The sequence below is a fragment of the Astyanax mexicanus genome, chromosome 2, assembly GCF_023375975.1.
Source record: "Astyanax mexicanus isolate ESR-SI-001 chromosome 2, AstMex3_surface, whole genome shotgun sequence".
NCBI lineage: Eukaryota > Metazoa > Chordata > Actinopteri > Characiformes > Acestrorhamphidae > Astyanax > Astyanax mexicanus.
This window is the reverse complement of record NC_064409.1, coordinates 15,949,919-15,964,711: the sequence shown is the minus strand read 5'-3', so window position 1 is coordinate 15,964,711 and position 14,793 is coordinate 15,949,919. Positions and strand designations below refer to the sequence as shown.

The 14,793-nt window shown below is 38.8% G+C and overlaps 1 protein-coding gene across 3 annotated transcripts in view; it reads right to left on the bottom strand.

Annotated features, from left to right (window-relative positions):
• The window catches only part of large1 (LARGE xylosyl- and glucuronyltransferase 1), a 364,426-nt gene that overhangs the window by 73,648 nt on the left and 275,985 nt on the right, over window positions 1-14,793 (bottom strand). For 2 of the 3 annotated variants that reach the window (XM_049473490.1, XM_022671307.2), the window contains exon 2: window positions 13,404-13,595. The exons of the other annotated variant lie outside the window; for it this stretch is intronic. In XM_049473490.1, the coding sequence (XP_049329447.1) occupies window positions 13,404-13,509 (106 nt within the window). In that variant the 5' untranslated portion in view covers window positions 13,510-13,595. The remainder of the gene's footprint in view (window positions 1-13,403; window positions 13,596-14,793) is intronic. 3 annotated transcript variants of the gene reach the window in all.

Below are 14,793 nucleotides of genomic sequence, written 5' to 3'. Positions count from 1 at the left end.
TTAAATTTAAACATCAATGTAAATGCAAGGAACACTGCATTTATTTTCTTTTTCCACACTGGACCCACATACTTTATTTTCCAATTTGGCGTTGTACATTTAACTGTTTATTGATATTGCCGCCAGAATAGAAATTAAAATTTGAATATCACTACCTCCTTGTAAAATGAAAGAATGCATAAATGAGTGTATCTGAATTAAGCAGCAGAATAAAGCTGTTTGTTACAGAGCATGTAATGCCCCGTGTCTGAGGATGCCAGAGCACCTCTGTCTCTCTCCCAGGCTGAGCTTTATTTGCTGGCTGGATTCTGGGCTTCGTCTCGTTGAACTGGCAGGAGAAACATTTTGTGGTAGAAACATTTTGTCAGGGCTCTGGCACCTGCTGGACAACATTTGCACCTGGGCCTCTTTCTTTCGCCAAACTCATTCTTTCTTCTGAAAGAGGTGAAAGACTTTACGGATTTATTTCAGGGGATTAAATATTCATGCAGGAGATTTTATTCAAGCAGCATTTCAGCTTTTGTTGAACAAAGTCTATATTTGACAGGACACGGTAGATCTGTCAGAATACACCGCTCACAATGTTCACAGACCTTTTTATATGATTTTACAAAACAGGGTCAATTTATTCCTTTTAAGCGCTCCTTCATTTAAATGTCTGTTTCTTCACCTTTTCTTACTAATTTAAAACTGTGAAATATGTAGAGCATAATAAAATAACTATTATTTTACCAATTACATCAGTAGCCTGAGAAAATCTGTTGCTCTCCAGTTAGACACTACTCAAAATGCCATTACCATGCCATCTCCTCAACACCCAATTAATCCACTCCATCTCCTCTACTGGGTATAACTCCACCCCCACCTCCTCAGTGTCTTTTAACTCCGCCCCCATCTGTCCAGTGGTGCATTACTTTGAAAAGGTAAAATATAAGTAAAATTGATTATTACTTCATATCCTTATCATTCCAATAATCCGGTCTATCTTTTTAATGCATGTTTACTCCACCCTCTTCTCATCAATGCACCATTATTCTACTACTCCCCTTTTCTCCACCTAGCCAACGGCTTTTTCCTTCATTACCCCATCCCTTCTAGTCAATGTCTTCTTACTCCATTACTCCAACCATCTACTCAACACCCTATTACTCAATTACTCCACCCCTCTAGTTAATCCCACATTATTAAATTATTCCATTCTTTGATTCCTCAACAACCTCATACTCTTCAATACCCCATTCCTTAACCCCATCTGCTTAACTATTTTTTACATAATTATGGGTTTATGATTTCATTAGTTAGCAGATAAATATACTAGTGGGCATCACTACATGTCAAGGTCAAATGCTAAAACCATCACACAGCCTGATGCCCAATTTGGCCAAATGTCGCAACTGCACCATTAAGGATTTGTAGATTAAGCCCTCTGCCAGAAAGATTATAGTCTAGTCATGCTTCCCAAGTAACCTAGAGTGTTTTTTTTTCTTTCTTCATGGACATAAACATAAGGAAAATCCCAACTATAAAAGTAAAAGTAAAAGTAAAAAAAAGTTATCCACTAGATACTGGTTGTATTTCCTGAATCCAGACTATTGCTCCTTTTACATGACCTGAATATTCTGAAATCAATATCTGTCCAAATGGAAACAGATCATCCCAGGCTAGAACATGGCTTTTCCAAATGTACAGACACACGATGAAAACCTCTCTAACTCAGGAGGAACGCTGTTCCCCAGTAATCAATGGTGTATGAAGAAAACATTTATTTTAAGCCTGTAAGCAGCCCGTGTGAAAATCCCCTCATCGTGTTTGCTAAGCCACCGCTCAACCCATGAAGCTGAGATTTTAGCGTCTGTGAAGCATTTGACTCGCAACTCATTGGCTGTTGTAATGCTCCCACTCACAGAGCACTCATGTGTGCTGCACTTTATTTGCCCGGGACCAGTGCCTGCTGCTGCTGCTACACACTCTCGCCCACGACAAGGCCGCTTACAATCACATCCTCTGCATACGGCACCCAAACTAACTCCAACCCCCCCCCTCCAAAACCTGCAGCCTCCCATGTGGAACTCGGACAATTCCATTACCCTCGTCATCCAGCCGAAACAAAGCTCTCCAGATTATCTCAGAGGAAGATAAAGGCTGCCTTGTGTACAGACAGACAGATTTACAGCTCTGTCAGTCAACTGATGAGGTTTGATGGCAGATGATGGGGTGGGAAATATCCGTATTAGCATCTTCATCAGCTGGGAGGAGGTGTTGTATGAAGAGGTATTAGGTTGGAGTGGGAGGTAAGGAAAAGTAGGGAATACATTAATGAATTTCAGTGGGAATCTATTTTTATACAAACAATGCATGAATGTCCACTTCAAACCAGTCCAAAAGTGTTGGGTCTACAAATGTTACAACTTGTGTGGTTAACTGTGTTTCTGAAGTTAAATTAAGATAAATTACTTCTAAATAATCAAATACTAGAAATGATGGTATCATTGGTGTCAGTTTCACAAATAGGAAACATATACTGTGCACTCCAAAAGTACTGAAACAGTGAGGTCAATCCCTTTATTTTTTTGCTGTAGACTAAAATTTTTTGAGTGACGTTAAAAGATAAATTTGAGACAAAAAAAAATCAACATTTTAGCTTTTTTCCCCCAGGTATTTACACCTAGATCTGATGCACAGTTCAGAAGACAGCACCTTCTGTCTGAACCCACCCGTTTGTCTTGTGAGCAAAATTATTGGAACATGTATTGGACTCTCAGGTGTGTTTTGCTGACCAGGTGTCTCCTGATACATTAATTAGTCAAACAATATACAGCACTGAGTTTCAGATTTGGGTTTTATCTGTGCAGACTGTGCATTTATAGTTAGAGGAGGAACCACCAAGAAAACCAGAGAGCTGCATATGGGGGAAAAACAAGCTAATGTAAAGCTGAGACAACAACTGTTTGGAATGTCCAAAAGAAGAAAGTCGTCACTGGTGTACTAATAATAGGTGATGAACAGGTAGACAAAAGGACAACCACATCAGTTCATTAAAGAAACATTGTGAGTGCTGTTAAAAAAAGAAGCTGAAAACAACATAGTGACATCAGCAAAACAATCTCCAGAGGGCAGGATTGAAGGCATCACGATCTACTGTTCACCGAAGACTTTGTGAACAAAAGAACAGGGGCTTCACTAGAAGATGAAAAGCACTATTACTAAGGTGAAAACAAGGCCATGCTGGAATTTACCAGAAGTACAGAGACCAGCCTGTGGACTGATTATAGTCTAATAAGACAAAGATTGACCTTTACCAAGGTGATGGAAAGGCTAAAGTTTGGAGTAAGAAAGGATATGCTCATGATTCCAAACATAGCAGCTCATCTGTGAAACATAGTGGAGGTAGTGTCATGGTTTGGGCTTGCATGGCTTATTCTGGGACAGGCTCATTATTAATCTTTATTGATGTACAATGAACTCAGAGGTGTACAGAAACATTGAAACCAAACTGATTGAGAGATCCTTCATCATGCAGTAAAATAATGACACAAAACCCACAGCAGCCTGGAAAAGCATCACAGAAGAAGAATGTAGAAGTTTGGTAAAATATTAAATATGTAAAGATTAAGTCTTGTTCACTTTAATTTACTTTAAGTTCTTCTGTTCTCAAAATGTGTATGAGATCCAGATGTAAATACCTGGAAATAAAAGCTGCTGATGTTGATATTTTGTCTTATATTCATATTTTAATATCAAATCAATAAGTTTTCAGTCTACAGCCTCAAAAAAAGGATCGGCCTCCCTTTTCCAATACTTTAGGAGGGGACTGTAAAACGAAATGTCAGTCTTTTCCAAGGTTGTGCAGTCCTATTTTTATATTTTTTTTTTAACAAGGGAAAAAATCCAGCAATTGGCAACTACACTGCAGTTAACTGGGTCTTCTCAATCAATACTAATAAAACTGAAAAATCAATACCGCAATACTAACAAATTCCAGCACTACTGTAAATACAGCTGTAAAATTAATGCAAACGCATGGAGTTTGTGTTCTATGCAGAAAATCCCACTAGAAATAATTTATTGAGATTAGACCCAGCAGATACTGGCTCCTTTTGTCCTTCTTGGCTTGGTCCGAGTTTGCGCCTTTTTAATATCTTTTGCTATGCTTTTCCAGTAGCTCTAAGCATTGTGGAAGGAGAAGTATAAAACTCTCTCTGCTTTTTTCCCCACCAAAAGTCTGCAGATATCACTCTGGATGTAAAACAAATAAAATAAAATAAAAGCAGGACTACAGGCACTTTTGGAGTGGCAAAACCGCCAAATCCAGCTCAAACACATGCTGTAGCAATAGGCCTACATCTCAACTTCCAATAGGAGCAGCTGGGGATGATTTGGTGGGGTGATGGTGAGGTAAATTGGGGTCTTCTTTTGTTCTTCCCAAAGAGATAGCACATACTCCCTCTCTCTGTACGTGCTTTTCCTCTGAGAATCAATCGAAAAGACCTCTTTCTGAGTGCACTCAACGACACTGGAGCTGTAGAAGAGTGCACAGCAGAGCCTGCATGCTCTGGAGACAACATGTTCACCCCTCACCTCTTGCAGATGTAGAGCACTCTCTAGTCTAGTGTGGTAAGAGGCTTAGACACGATAGGGAAGACTAAATAGAGGGGAACTGAAAAGGATACCCATGCTGGAAGTCTGTATAAATGAAGTAAGTCACTGAAAATAAAAAGTAACTCAAGAGAATCAGCACTGAAGACTGATCTGACTTGAATGGCAATGTGGTTAACGGCAGGACAGCTCATACGCCATTTTTCTGAAAGGAATAATTTAATTTTGGGGATGGGTCAGGGTCAGATATGACATAAACGTCTGGATGGATGTAAAAAATTAAGTTTTATAGTGGATATTTAAATGCAAATAAAATAATTAATGTAAAAAATGTAAAATGCAATTTTATTTCTATTAGTGGTGTCAATTAAAATACTAGTATATATTTGTATGTTTGAGGGGATAAAGAATGCATGATAAACTGGATAAAGAAAACTTTTTTTCCTTTATTGTAAACTCAGCTTGGTTGTAAGAATTTCTAAATAAGAACTTAGTATGCTGAGTATTACACCTGTAGTTGGTTTCTATGGTCTAGATCAGTTGATGAATTATTTTATGTGGAGAGTTTTCTTACTCTGTTCGGTTTGGTTTCATACAGGCATGAACCTAAACGTGCCAAAATGCACACCAGTAAACCATGTGAGCACACTGTCTCCTCTGATTGGTCAGAGCTGTCTGGTGTCCCAGCAAGAAAGTAAATATAACGAGAAAATTCTGTGTTCCAGCTCATATATATGCGCAGTGTGAATTTGCTAAAACACAGAATGCTGAAAATTTCAAACAGCATTTTTAACGGGATGTGCAGCACAGATGTAGAAAAAGAAGAAGTTGCTCGACTGCAAGCAGTGAACGCAGCACAGACCACACATGTAAACAGCATAAAGCAGCAGATCATAGCAGTATATTATCTGACTTACTATAAATCAGATTAAACTGTGCCTTGCCAGCAGTTTAGCTCAATTAAAAGTATATTTGTAAGCAGATCAGGTTCTCAACACAAGCAAACCTTACTCTGATTCTGGATTATGCATGATTTATCATATATAGTAAAATAAAGAACAGTATGCAAGTACTGCAGTCAGTTTTACCATTATACCAACAACTTCTCTTCTGCATGATCTCAGAAGTCTCTTCAGACCTAAGAACTATTATCAGAATCTCGCCAATGAGGGTTTTGTTTTTAACTAGCAGCCACCAAGGGTTTTTTTTAATAGACCTGGCAACCTACGACTGAATCTCAACGCATGCGTCCACGAGTCCACGTCACGCGGGAGGCGGTAGGGTGGGATGTGTAAGTGGGAACATGAGGCTTGAAGGACCACACTAATAACAAAACACAGAACAACAAAGTTAAAGTCAGCAGTTACATTTATATGTTTAGTGTGGAAGGTCCTGGCCACTGCTGTTAATACTGATTAATCTGTGAGAATCCTACGATCACAAATTCCTGGAGAGAATTTAAATGAGCCAAAGCAAATAAAAGGAGCGGCGAGAACTGAACAAAGTGTGCTGCTATAAAAACTGAACCAAAAAAGTTTGTGTGGGTCAAAACCATCCCCTTCTCATTCCTTAATTTGGAGGCAGAAACACCTGCTGTCTTCAAAAGCAAAGTCAAACTCCTGGAGGTTTTCACATGAAGGTAAGGGAGAGTTTTGACTCAGTGATATTTCAAAAGGGCTCCCCTGGGTACGCGCTTGCGAGCGAGCTCAGCGGCTGAGTGCTCGGTGTACGAGGCGCAACAGCGAGAGGTGTGAGGAGATGCAGAGCATTAATGAGATATCAGCGGCTGAGCCAAGAGGCAGCCATTAGCATAATTTCCTGCTGCTGCGCATTTGTGCATTCAGACGCATTATAACAGTCAGGGCTCTCCTCCGTCACTTCTGCGTGCCCAATCAATCACTCCCAACACCTTCAACTCTTCTTCGAGATGTACGATACCAGCAGATGAAAACAACCCAAACTGACTTAGCGATAGGGCATTGCATGGAAACAGCAACACAAAAAAAATATTGTTCAATAAAACAATCGCTATTAATGAAGAACAGATTCTGCCTTGATTTGCCTCCGGCCATAATGCTAAATATTCATGAGGTGAACGCAAATGAGATGCCGAAGACCCCCTGTTGTCATGACCACCTATTATAAATCAGCTTTGTAGCGGGCAGGTCAAAAGTCCTCGTCTCAACGAACGTGACAGTATTTTTCCCTGAAACTGCATTAAAGATCATTGGAGCTAAAAACGACAACACTGCAGCAGTAAATATGGAATAAATAAGTCAGCCAAAGTGCAGAGAGCATGACCTAAAAAAAGTCAAAACATGGAAATGCTTCACCTTAACATAATTTAAAACGATTTGCTGTTACTGCTGACAGTCTGCCTCGCCCACAGAGATAAGAACAGGGTTTGTTTTCCAGGCGTTATGACCTCCTTGACCACAAAAAAGAAAAAAAAAATTGTTTTGGTTCACTGAAAAGTAATCTGTTCGAAGATGTTCCTTAGGGTTAGGGCTTTTACACTCTGTGGGCGTTTCTAAAAACCCCCTCCAATAAACTCTGAAATTCTGAATTCTGGCAAGAATGCTCAGTCATGTGCTTTTCTAATTGCCAGAGGTATATAGATGGGGTTGACTGCTTTAAGGCTTGTTCTCAGTACTAAGACCAATCGAGAGAGGCATGATTGTGTCTTGAATTCTGACAGAAGTTTTAAAAGTCCTGTGGTTGACTTGAGGTTGGGAGGCCTTGACCCATTAGCCGTGTTCATGTTTCATGAGAGACCATATTGGGGTTCAACCTTTGGAGCCACAGTCACTAATTGGGCTCCGTACTGAGTGTGTCTGAGGGAGCTTCAATCACCATGCTGGTGCTTTGCATGGTGGCTGGCATACAGAGCTCCGATCATCTCTCATGTTCTGCACCAATGCTGACTGATGGAGCCACAATCACCCAACCAGTCTGCAAGATGGCCAACGTATAGAGCTGTGTTATCACCACTCTATCATTGTTGTAAAGCCAACCAAGGGAGCTGCCATCACTATTCACAGTCTGCACAAAAATGTCAGTTAAGGGAGCTGCCTATGATAAGGAGATTGCCGGTTCGAATCCTGTTCATGTAGCTTGACATCGGCTACCGGAGCCCTGAAAGAGCACAATTAGCCTTGCTCTCCCTGGGTGAGTAGATGGCACTCTCTCTCTCCACATCACTTCAAAGGGTGATGCCCAAAGCACAAGGCTGCGTCTGTGAGCTGATATATCGGAACCGTGTCACTGCACTTTCCTCCGAGTGTGCGGTGATGCTACTCGGCAATGCTGCATCAGCAGCAGTGTGAAAAGAAACGGTGGCTGACTTCACATGTGTCAGAGCAGGCATGTTCTAGTCTTCACACTCCTGGTGAGTGGGTTGGGTAATTGGCCGTGTAAACTGGGGAGAAAATGGGGGAAAAAAAAGTTGAAATAAAATTAGACCAACACTTAGACCAAAATAATAAAAAGACCACTGCTTGTGTGTTGCAGGCCAACAGAGGGAGCAGCAATCAGCACTTACATCATGTACTAAAGCCCAAATTCCCGTGCTCTACCAGTGGTAGGATATCTGGGGGCAAAGGGGGTCTTGACTAGAATCTTAAGCAATTGTTTATGACCATAAATCTTATTTTTCTTAACCAATAAAATAAAGCACCAAGAAAAATAGCTCAGGGCAAAAGGCAAAGGACAACCAGTGCTGGCTTTTATCGATAATGACTGAGCCAAAAGTAAGCCTGGTGTAAGTGGAGAAGCACATAATTCAATCCACTCTGAACACCTTCCCTTCTGATCAGTCAAATACCCATTCAATACACCGCTGCATTATGGAGAATGACAGTCAATTTATTTAATCTGGAAGGGTTAAGCAGATGACGGCTCCAGCGCTGGCGTGCAGAAACATTTTAAAAGGTAGGGAACCAATCTCCCAATAATACAGCTCTCATTCTAACTGCTTCACTCCTGCCCCAGGGGAATGTGATCTAAGGGTAAAGCAGACACCAGTGCCACCAAACCTAATGACAAAATAATACAGTATGGAAAAGGAAAAGAGAAAAGCACACCCTTTCCAGAGTGAAAGTGGCAATTCACAGATCTGTTTACTTTTGGTAAAAGCATGGCATTTGTTTTTAAGTTAAAAGAAAGATTCTACAGAGGGCTTTAAAATGCACATGAAAAAAGTGTAAAAACATTTAAACTAAACATAAAACTACGGTCAAAAACATGTATCTCGATCAGTTTACCCTTATGGCTGCTCTGTACACTGTAATTGAATAGAAATGCTATAAAATTATTTGGAAATGCTCTTATATTACATTATACATTACATTACATTGACTCAAATTTAGGGAAAAAACGTCACATTTTTAAAGATTTTTTTCTTCTTTTTTTGGACAGTGATTATATACGGCAATTCCCAACCAAAGCGCAATGACAAGACAAGACAAGACACAGCTTACCACAGTCACCAGTCTACCACATGTTGTTAAAGCCATTTCCTTTCCAACACAGGGCTCAGAACCTGCACTGTCATCCTAAAGACTGGCTTTAGGGCCACAACCAAATAGAGCAGCAACCATAGAAATCTTACCAATATCAAAGGATTGATTCCAATGGAATGATTGACTAAATTGGCCTTAGGCCATTGCAAATATTGGGGTTTTGTTGTTTAAACATGGTAGAAATCCATGGAGTCTCTCCATTAATATTAATATTTGAGTTTATTTTAATTATTTTTAATTTTTTTTTAGTTGGTGTATCAAAATACTTAATTTATGGATTTGTTTTGTTGCTTGTATCACCAGCGGGATGGGGGACACTAAATTTTGTGTGCCTTCAAGGGGGTGGCACCAGTCATAGAAAACATTACTACCCACAGTGGGCAGCACCCTGGGGGGGTAATGATTGTGAAGGTGACTGGATACACGTTTCATATTCTCTCTCTCAAACGCTCTGGTAGTTTATTTACTGCTTCTATTTAGTGAACTTGAAGTGCTTAAATATCAACTTAAAAAAAAATCTGGGATGTTCTAAAATGTTTGACCAGTAAAGTACATTAAAATAGTTGCAAATCCTATGGAGTGAGTAGTTGTGGTGCAGGGCATCACTTCATTTGTCTTACTTGACACCAATTAACTTTGCTATGCTGTGGAAAGTCCTTGAAAAGTGCAGTTACACTACACTGAGCAGAAGAGGCGTCTGCAGCATGCTCCTGAAACGAGGTGTAGTGTTCTGACCAAGGCCTGGAATTATAAAGCACAAACACACAGCAGCTCTGCAATAAGTTATTAAATACTGCAGGCTACAGGACACGCTGAGCTGCTACACCACTACACACTGACTGCTGGGAACAAGACAGCGCAGATATTCTGCCAATAATCAGTGTTTTCTTGTCTGCCAGCACCAACTGTGTGCTTCTGTTACGGTAGGTATTTTACATGCAGATGTAGTTCACTTTGCCAAATGAGGATATGCATGCAGGGCTGGATTTATTACCTTTATTTTTAAAGAATATATCATAATCGAATCATCAGACAGTTCACAAAGCTTGGCTTTAAAAATACAAATCATGAATTTGTTTATTTTAGTTGAGTTTAATTGTCTAAGGTAATTCTGAGACAAGATACTAACAATTTTGTTACTAGATAAATGCTATTTATTTTTGACTAAGGCATTTTTAAGTAAGACATTTTTTGGTATTGTTTTGCACAATTACTGCATTTACCTGCACATCAATAAAAGTTGTCAGCAGAGGGAAGCATGAAGTGCTGTAAGATTTTGTGGGAGAACACTGCACTGACTTTAGACTTGATAAAACACAGTGGTTCAACACCAGCAGATGACATGTCTCTCCAAACCATCACTGATTGGTGGAAACTTCACACTAGACCTCAAGCAGCTTGGACTGTGTGTCTCTCCACTCTTCCTACAGATTCTGCTCCCTTGATTTCCAAATAAAATGCTAAATTTACTGATGATCAGTGATGGTTTGGAGAGACATGTCATCTGCTTGTGTGGTCCACTGTGTTAAATCCCTCTGCAGACAACTTTTTAATGGAGATGCAGATTTAATTTTCCAGCAGGATTTGGCACACTGCCGGAGACAGTGATTTTTGGATTTTCATTGTCTGTAAGCTGTAATCAACAACAATAAAATAAATAAACAATTAAAATAGATTGCTATGTGTGTAATATATCTATATTCTATAAGATTTTCACATTTTAAATTGAATTACTGAAATAAAGTAACTTTTTATAGGTATTCAATATTTTTTGAGATGTACTATTACGAGCATATGAGGAAAAAAAAAAAAAGTACAGTCCTAAGAAAATCTGTGTTAAGAGGTTTCTCGACATGGTTTTGACAGTAGCACAAATAGCGCTATTATGTACTGGTAATATCCAAAATCACCAGTGGATGGGATGCAGACGTATCTTGAGTTTTACTTATGCTGTAATAGTCACACTAAAACCAGGCAAAAATGCTAAAATGCTGTTAAATCCATACAGAATTTTAGGGACGTTTCGTGCCCTGTGGCATGGTGCATTTCGTATTAATCCACTCTGAAGCACTGTTCACGTATAAACTATTTAGGCAGTGTGGCCAAACTTTTTTATTTACATGATTCGCTTAAAGTGATAAAAACTCGCCTCGGCCGGTAACTGTAGAATACTGGAGAAATATAGTTCAGAAATTTCTACCAGATATTAGTTTGAGAACAAAAACAACACAAACTCAGTAAAAATGGTAAAACTGCAGAAAGAGTTGGTGTGAAATGCTGAAGCTGAGGCCATTACACAGCGCGTTCAAGTTCACTGAACCAAAATCAGCGGCTTAATAAATAATTCACATAACTAATAACGTGACGGCAGAGAAATTTCTCTTTCGGCCACAAAGTCATTAAAAGCTACTGGACTAAATCATCTGGAGGAAGTAATCAATTTCAGACAGGGTACAGTGACTCAATTCATCACAGAGAAAAATAAACAGCCTAAATGAGTCTGGGATGTACTTCAGTGTAATTTTCAAATTAAGAAAAAGAGACACACAGCAATGTCTTCAGGCTTCACAAAGTTCAGAGAAATGCCTCAGGCAACTCCTCAATGCCTGAAGCCTTACTGTCAATTTCATCCTAAATTTCAGCAATTTTATTTCATCTCAAAGTTTTTTAACAAATAGACATTGGGCATCATCTACAATATTAGTGCCAATTCAAATTCAAAGTGCTTTGTGATAAACACATGAAGACTAGGCCTGCAACTAATGATTATTTTGGTACTCGAACAATCTGATTATTTCTCAGATTAGTCGATTTTTTTCTGCCATTCCCTCCATTTTCTTCAATTCAAAATGATAGAAACATGATTTAAACAAGATTTAAATACTGTTGAACTGTCCAGAACATTTAAATGCCATTTAAAATGTGGAAAGTGCTGCCATTTAGTGAGGATATGTGTAATCTGTTGTGTTTAGGCTTCCCATTGTGTTTCTGTCCACAGTAGTTTGTGTAGTGCTACAAATTAACGATTAGTCGACAATTTTTTATAATCAACATTGTCGATTATATCAACTAATCTTTGTAGCCTAAAGAAGAAAAAAAATACTGCTACTGTTATTTAGGCTACTATTTATGCTGTTGTGCATTATATGTGGCATGGCCAAAAAAAAAAAGAAAAAAAGAAAAAAAAAATCACCACCAAAAATAGGACAACAAATACCCCACACCATGACTAGATCCCCCTAATGCATTAATTTTCCGGAAGCAAACAGTAAACTGCCTTGCTTTGCTAAATATCCTAGAAAAAGTAACTGAGAAATTAAACGGCACAGTTAATGTAAAAAAATCCTGACATTGGATTTAGAACACAAATGTTTTCACATTTCAGCTCAACAGCTGGATATGTTAATGCTGGTGTTACAAGCATTATTTCTCCATTTCATTACTGAAAAATGGAGTAGCACACTCTCACTGACCATAGTCTGCATTTAAACCAGCAGGGGACTACCACAGAGAAAATGCAGCCTGTAATCAATTGCTATGGTTATGAATTACCCTGTACTTAAGCAAATATTGTCACACCCAGTGTTCCAGTGCAATGTAAATATATATATATATATATATATATATATATATATATATATATATATATATATAGACAAGCAAACTCCCACCATACTATGATCAACAAAATCATTGCATAGCTCCCAAAATATCTGTGATTTGTAGGCAGCATTACAAGGTGTCAGGCTTTGCGACATGTGGATCATTAGGGTATGGGCTCTTTTTCTTAGGCCAGTTCATAAATAAAGAAATTCCACAGAACCCCTTACAAAGAGATGCTTCTTCCAGATCATACATACAAAGTACAACACTGACAAGAGATTTAAGGGCACACCTTCATTTTTTGCATTGTAGATTAACATTAAAGTTATTGAAACTATGAAGAAAAACACATTTATATGAAAACTTCCACCACAGTGGTCTCTGGGGAGCAAGCTGAGGCAACAACTACTATACACAAGAAACTAAAGCACTTCGAGAGTTTCAAGTTACCCAGATAAATGCAAAATATTGCAAAACATTTTCTTTCACATTCTGTGCAACCAATCGATCAAAATACCTCCTACATCAAAGAACAGAAACCAATAGAAAGGTGTTTCAGAACTGGCTCACTGATATGTGTTTAAATCCAGCAGGATTTTCTGATCTATAACTAAGTACAGGGAGCCTGCATTGCTACAGATACAGCACAAGAAAGACTATTCTAATAAATACAGACTCTCCTACCTGTGAAGTTGGCAGCAGACAGGTAGAGCCAGGTGAGCGCTGGGATGAAGAGCAGGGCGAGGGACGCAGCCAGGAACTTCCTGCGCCCACGACACATTCCCAGCATCCTCTGGGGCAGGAGAGGACACAATCAGGAGGCTGAGAGACCTCTATGTGGGCAACAGCTGTTCGCCAGAGGGTTCATGACACTGCCTGCAGAGAAAGACATTATTAAGAGTTATAGAGAGAACAGCTTCATAAGAAAACACTGATTATCAGAGCAGAAGAATAGACTTAAAGATGAGATAAGGAAAATAGACTTAAGGATCACTTTTTGTTAGGAAAAGTCAATATTAAGATCATGAAGAACGGTCAAGCCAAGTTGCTCTTGGGGGGAAAAAATCTTCTTGATAAGTTCATTTGTATGAACAAACTCTTTTCATAAATTAAAAAAAGAGAGATAGAGAGAGAGAGAGAGAGAGAGAGAGCGAGAGAGAGGGGGGGGGATAGTGAGAGGAAATTATGTAATCCATATTTTAGCAATGAATAAAAGTAATACACTTTCTCAACTCTGCAGCAGCAATGCTATGTTTACATTGTTAAATAAAACTGGTAATACATCACCAAGCTAATTACCGTGATTAATTTGTGTAAAGCATTAAATGTTAAGGTTTCTAGATTAATTGCCTGTATTAACACATTAATGTTGACAGCATTATTTAAAACACAACTGTGGGTCTGACCTGCATTTTTAGTGGTGTAAATCGATCAAAAAAATGAATTGGTTTAATCATAACAGTTTAAGAGTTCTTTTTACTCTCCACAAACAAAACCTTTACATTTTTTTGTGGTTATGTAAATGTAGATATTAACTACATAATCATAATAATATAGTTTAAAAAATGGTATTGATTAAACACAATGCCGAGATCCTATCATGATTAAAATCAGGATTGATTTTTATTGCCCTGTATTTTTGGGTGGGAGAGTAATAATGGTCTAGAGAGGGTTAGGCCTGGCATTCTAGAGAATTTTTCTTTTCTTACTGTATTACATTATCCGATAGTTTTTAAAATTAGACTACTGCAATGTGCTGAGTTTAACTAGGAACATTGTAAGGGAGAGAGAGAGGGAGAGAGAGAGGGAGAGAGAGAGAGAGGTATAGAGTATTTAATAAAGGAATATGCACTAGTGTAGCTCCATATTCCACCTTCAACAACGCATGTGTGTGTGTGTGTGTGTGTGTGTGTGAGAGAGAGAGTGTGTGAGTGAGAGAGGGAGAAAGAGAGAGAGAGAGAGAGTAGAAGGAAGAGAGTCTACATTTTCAGAGCTTTAATGGGCAAATAAACACTAGTGTAGCTCCATATTCCACCTTCAACAACTTGGAAAAAGGAAACATGTCATCAGCTAT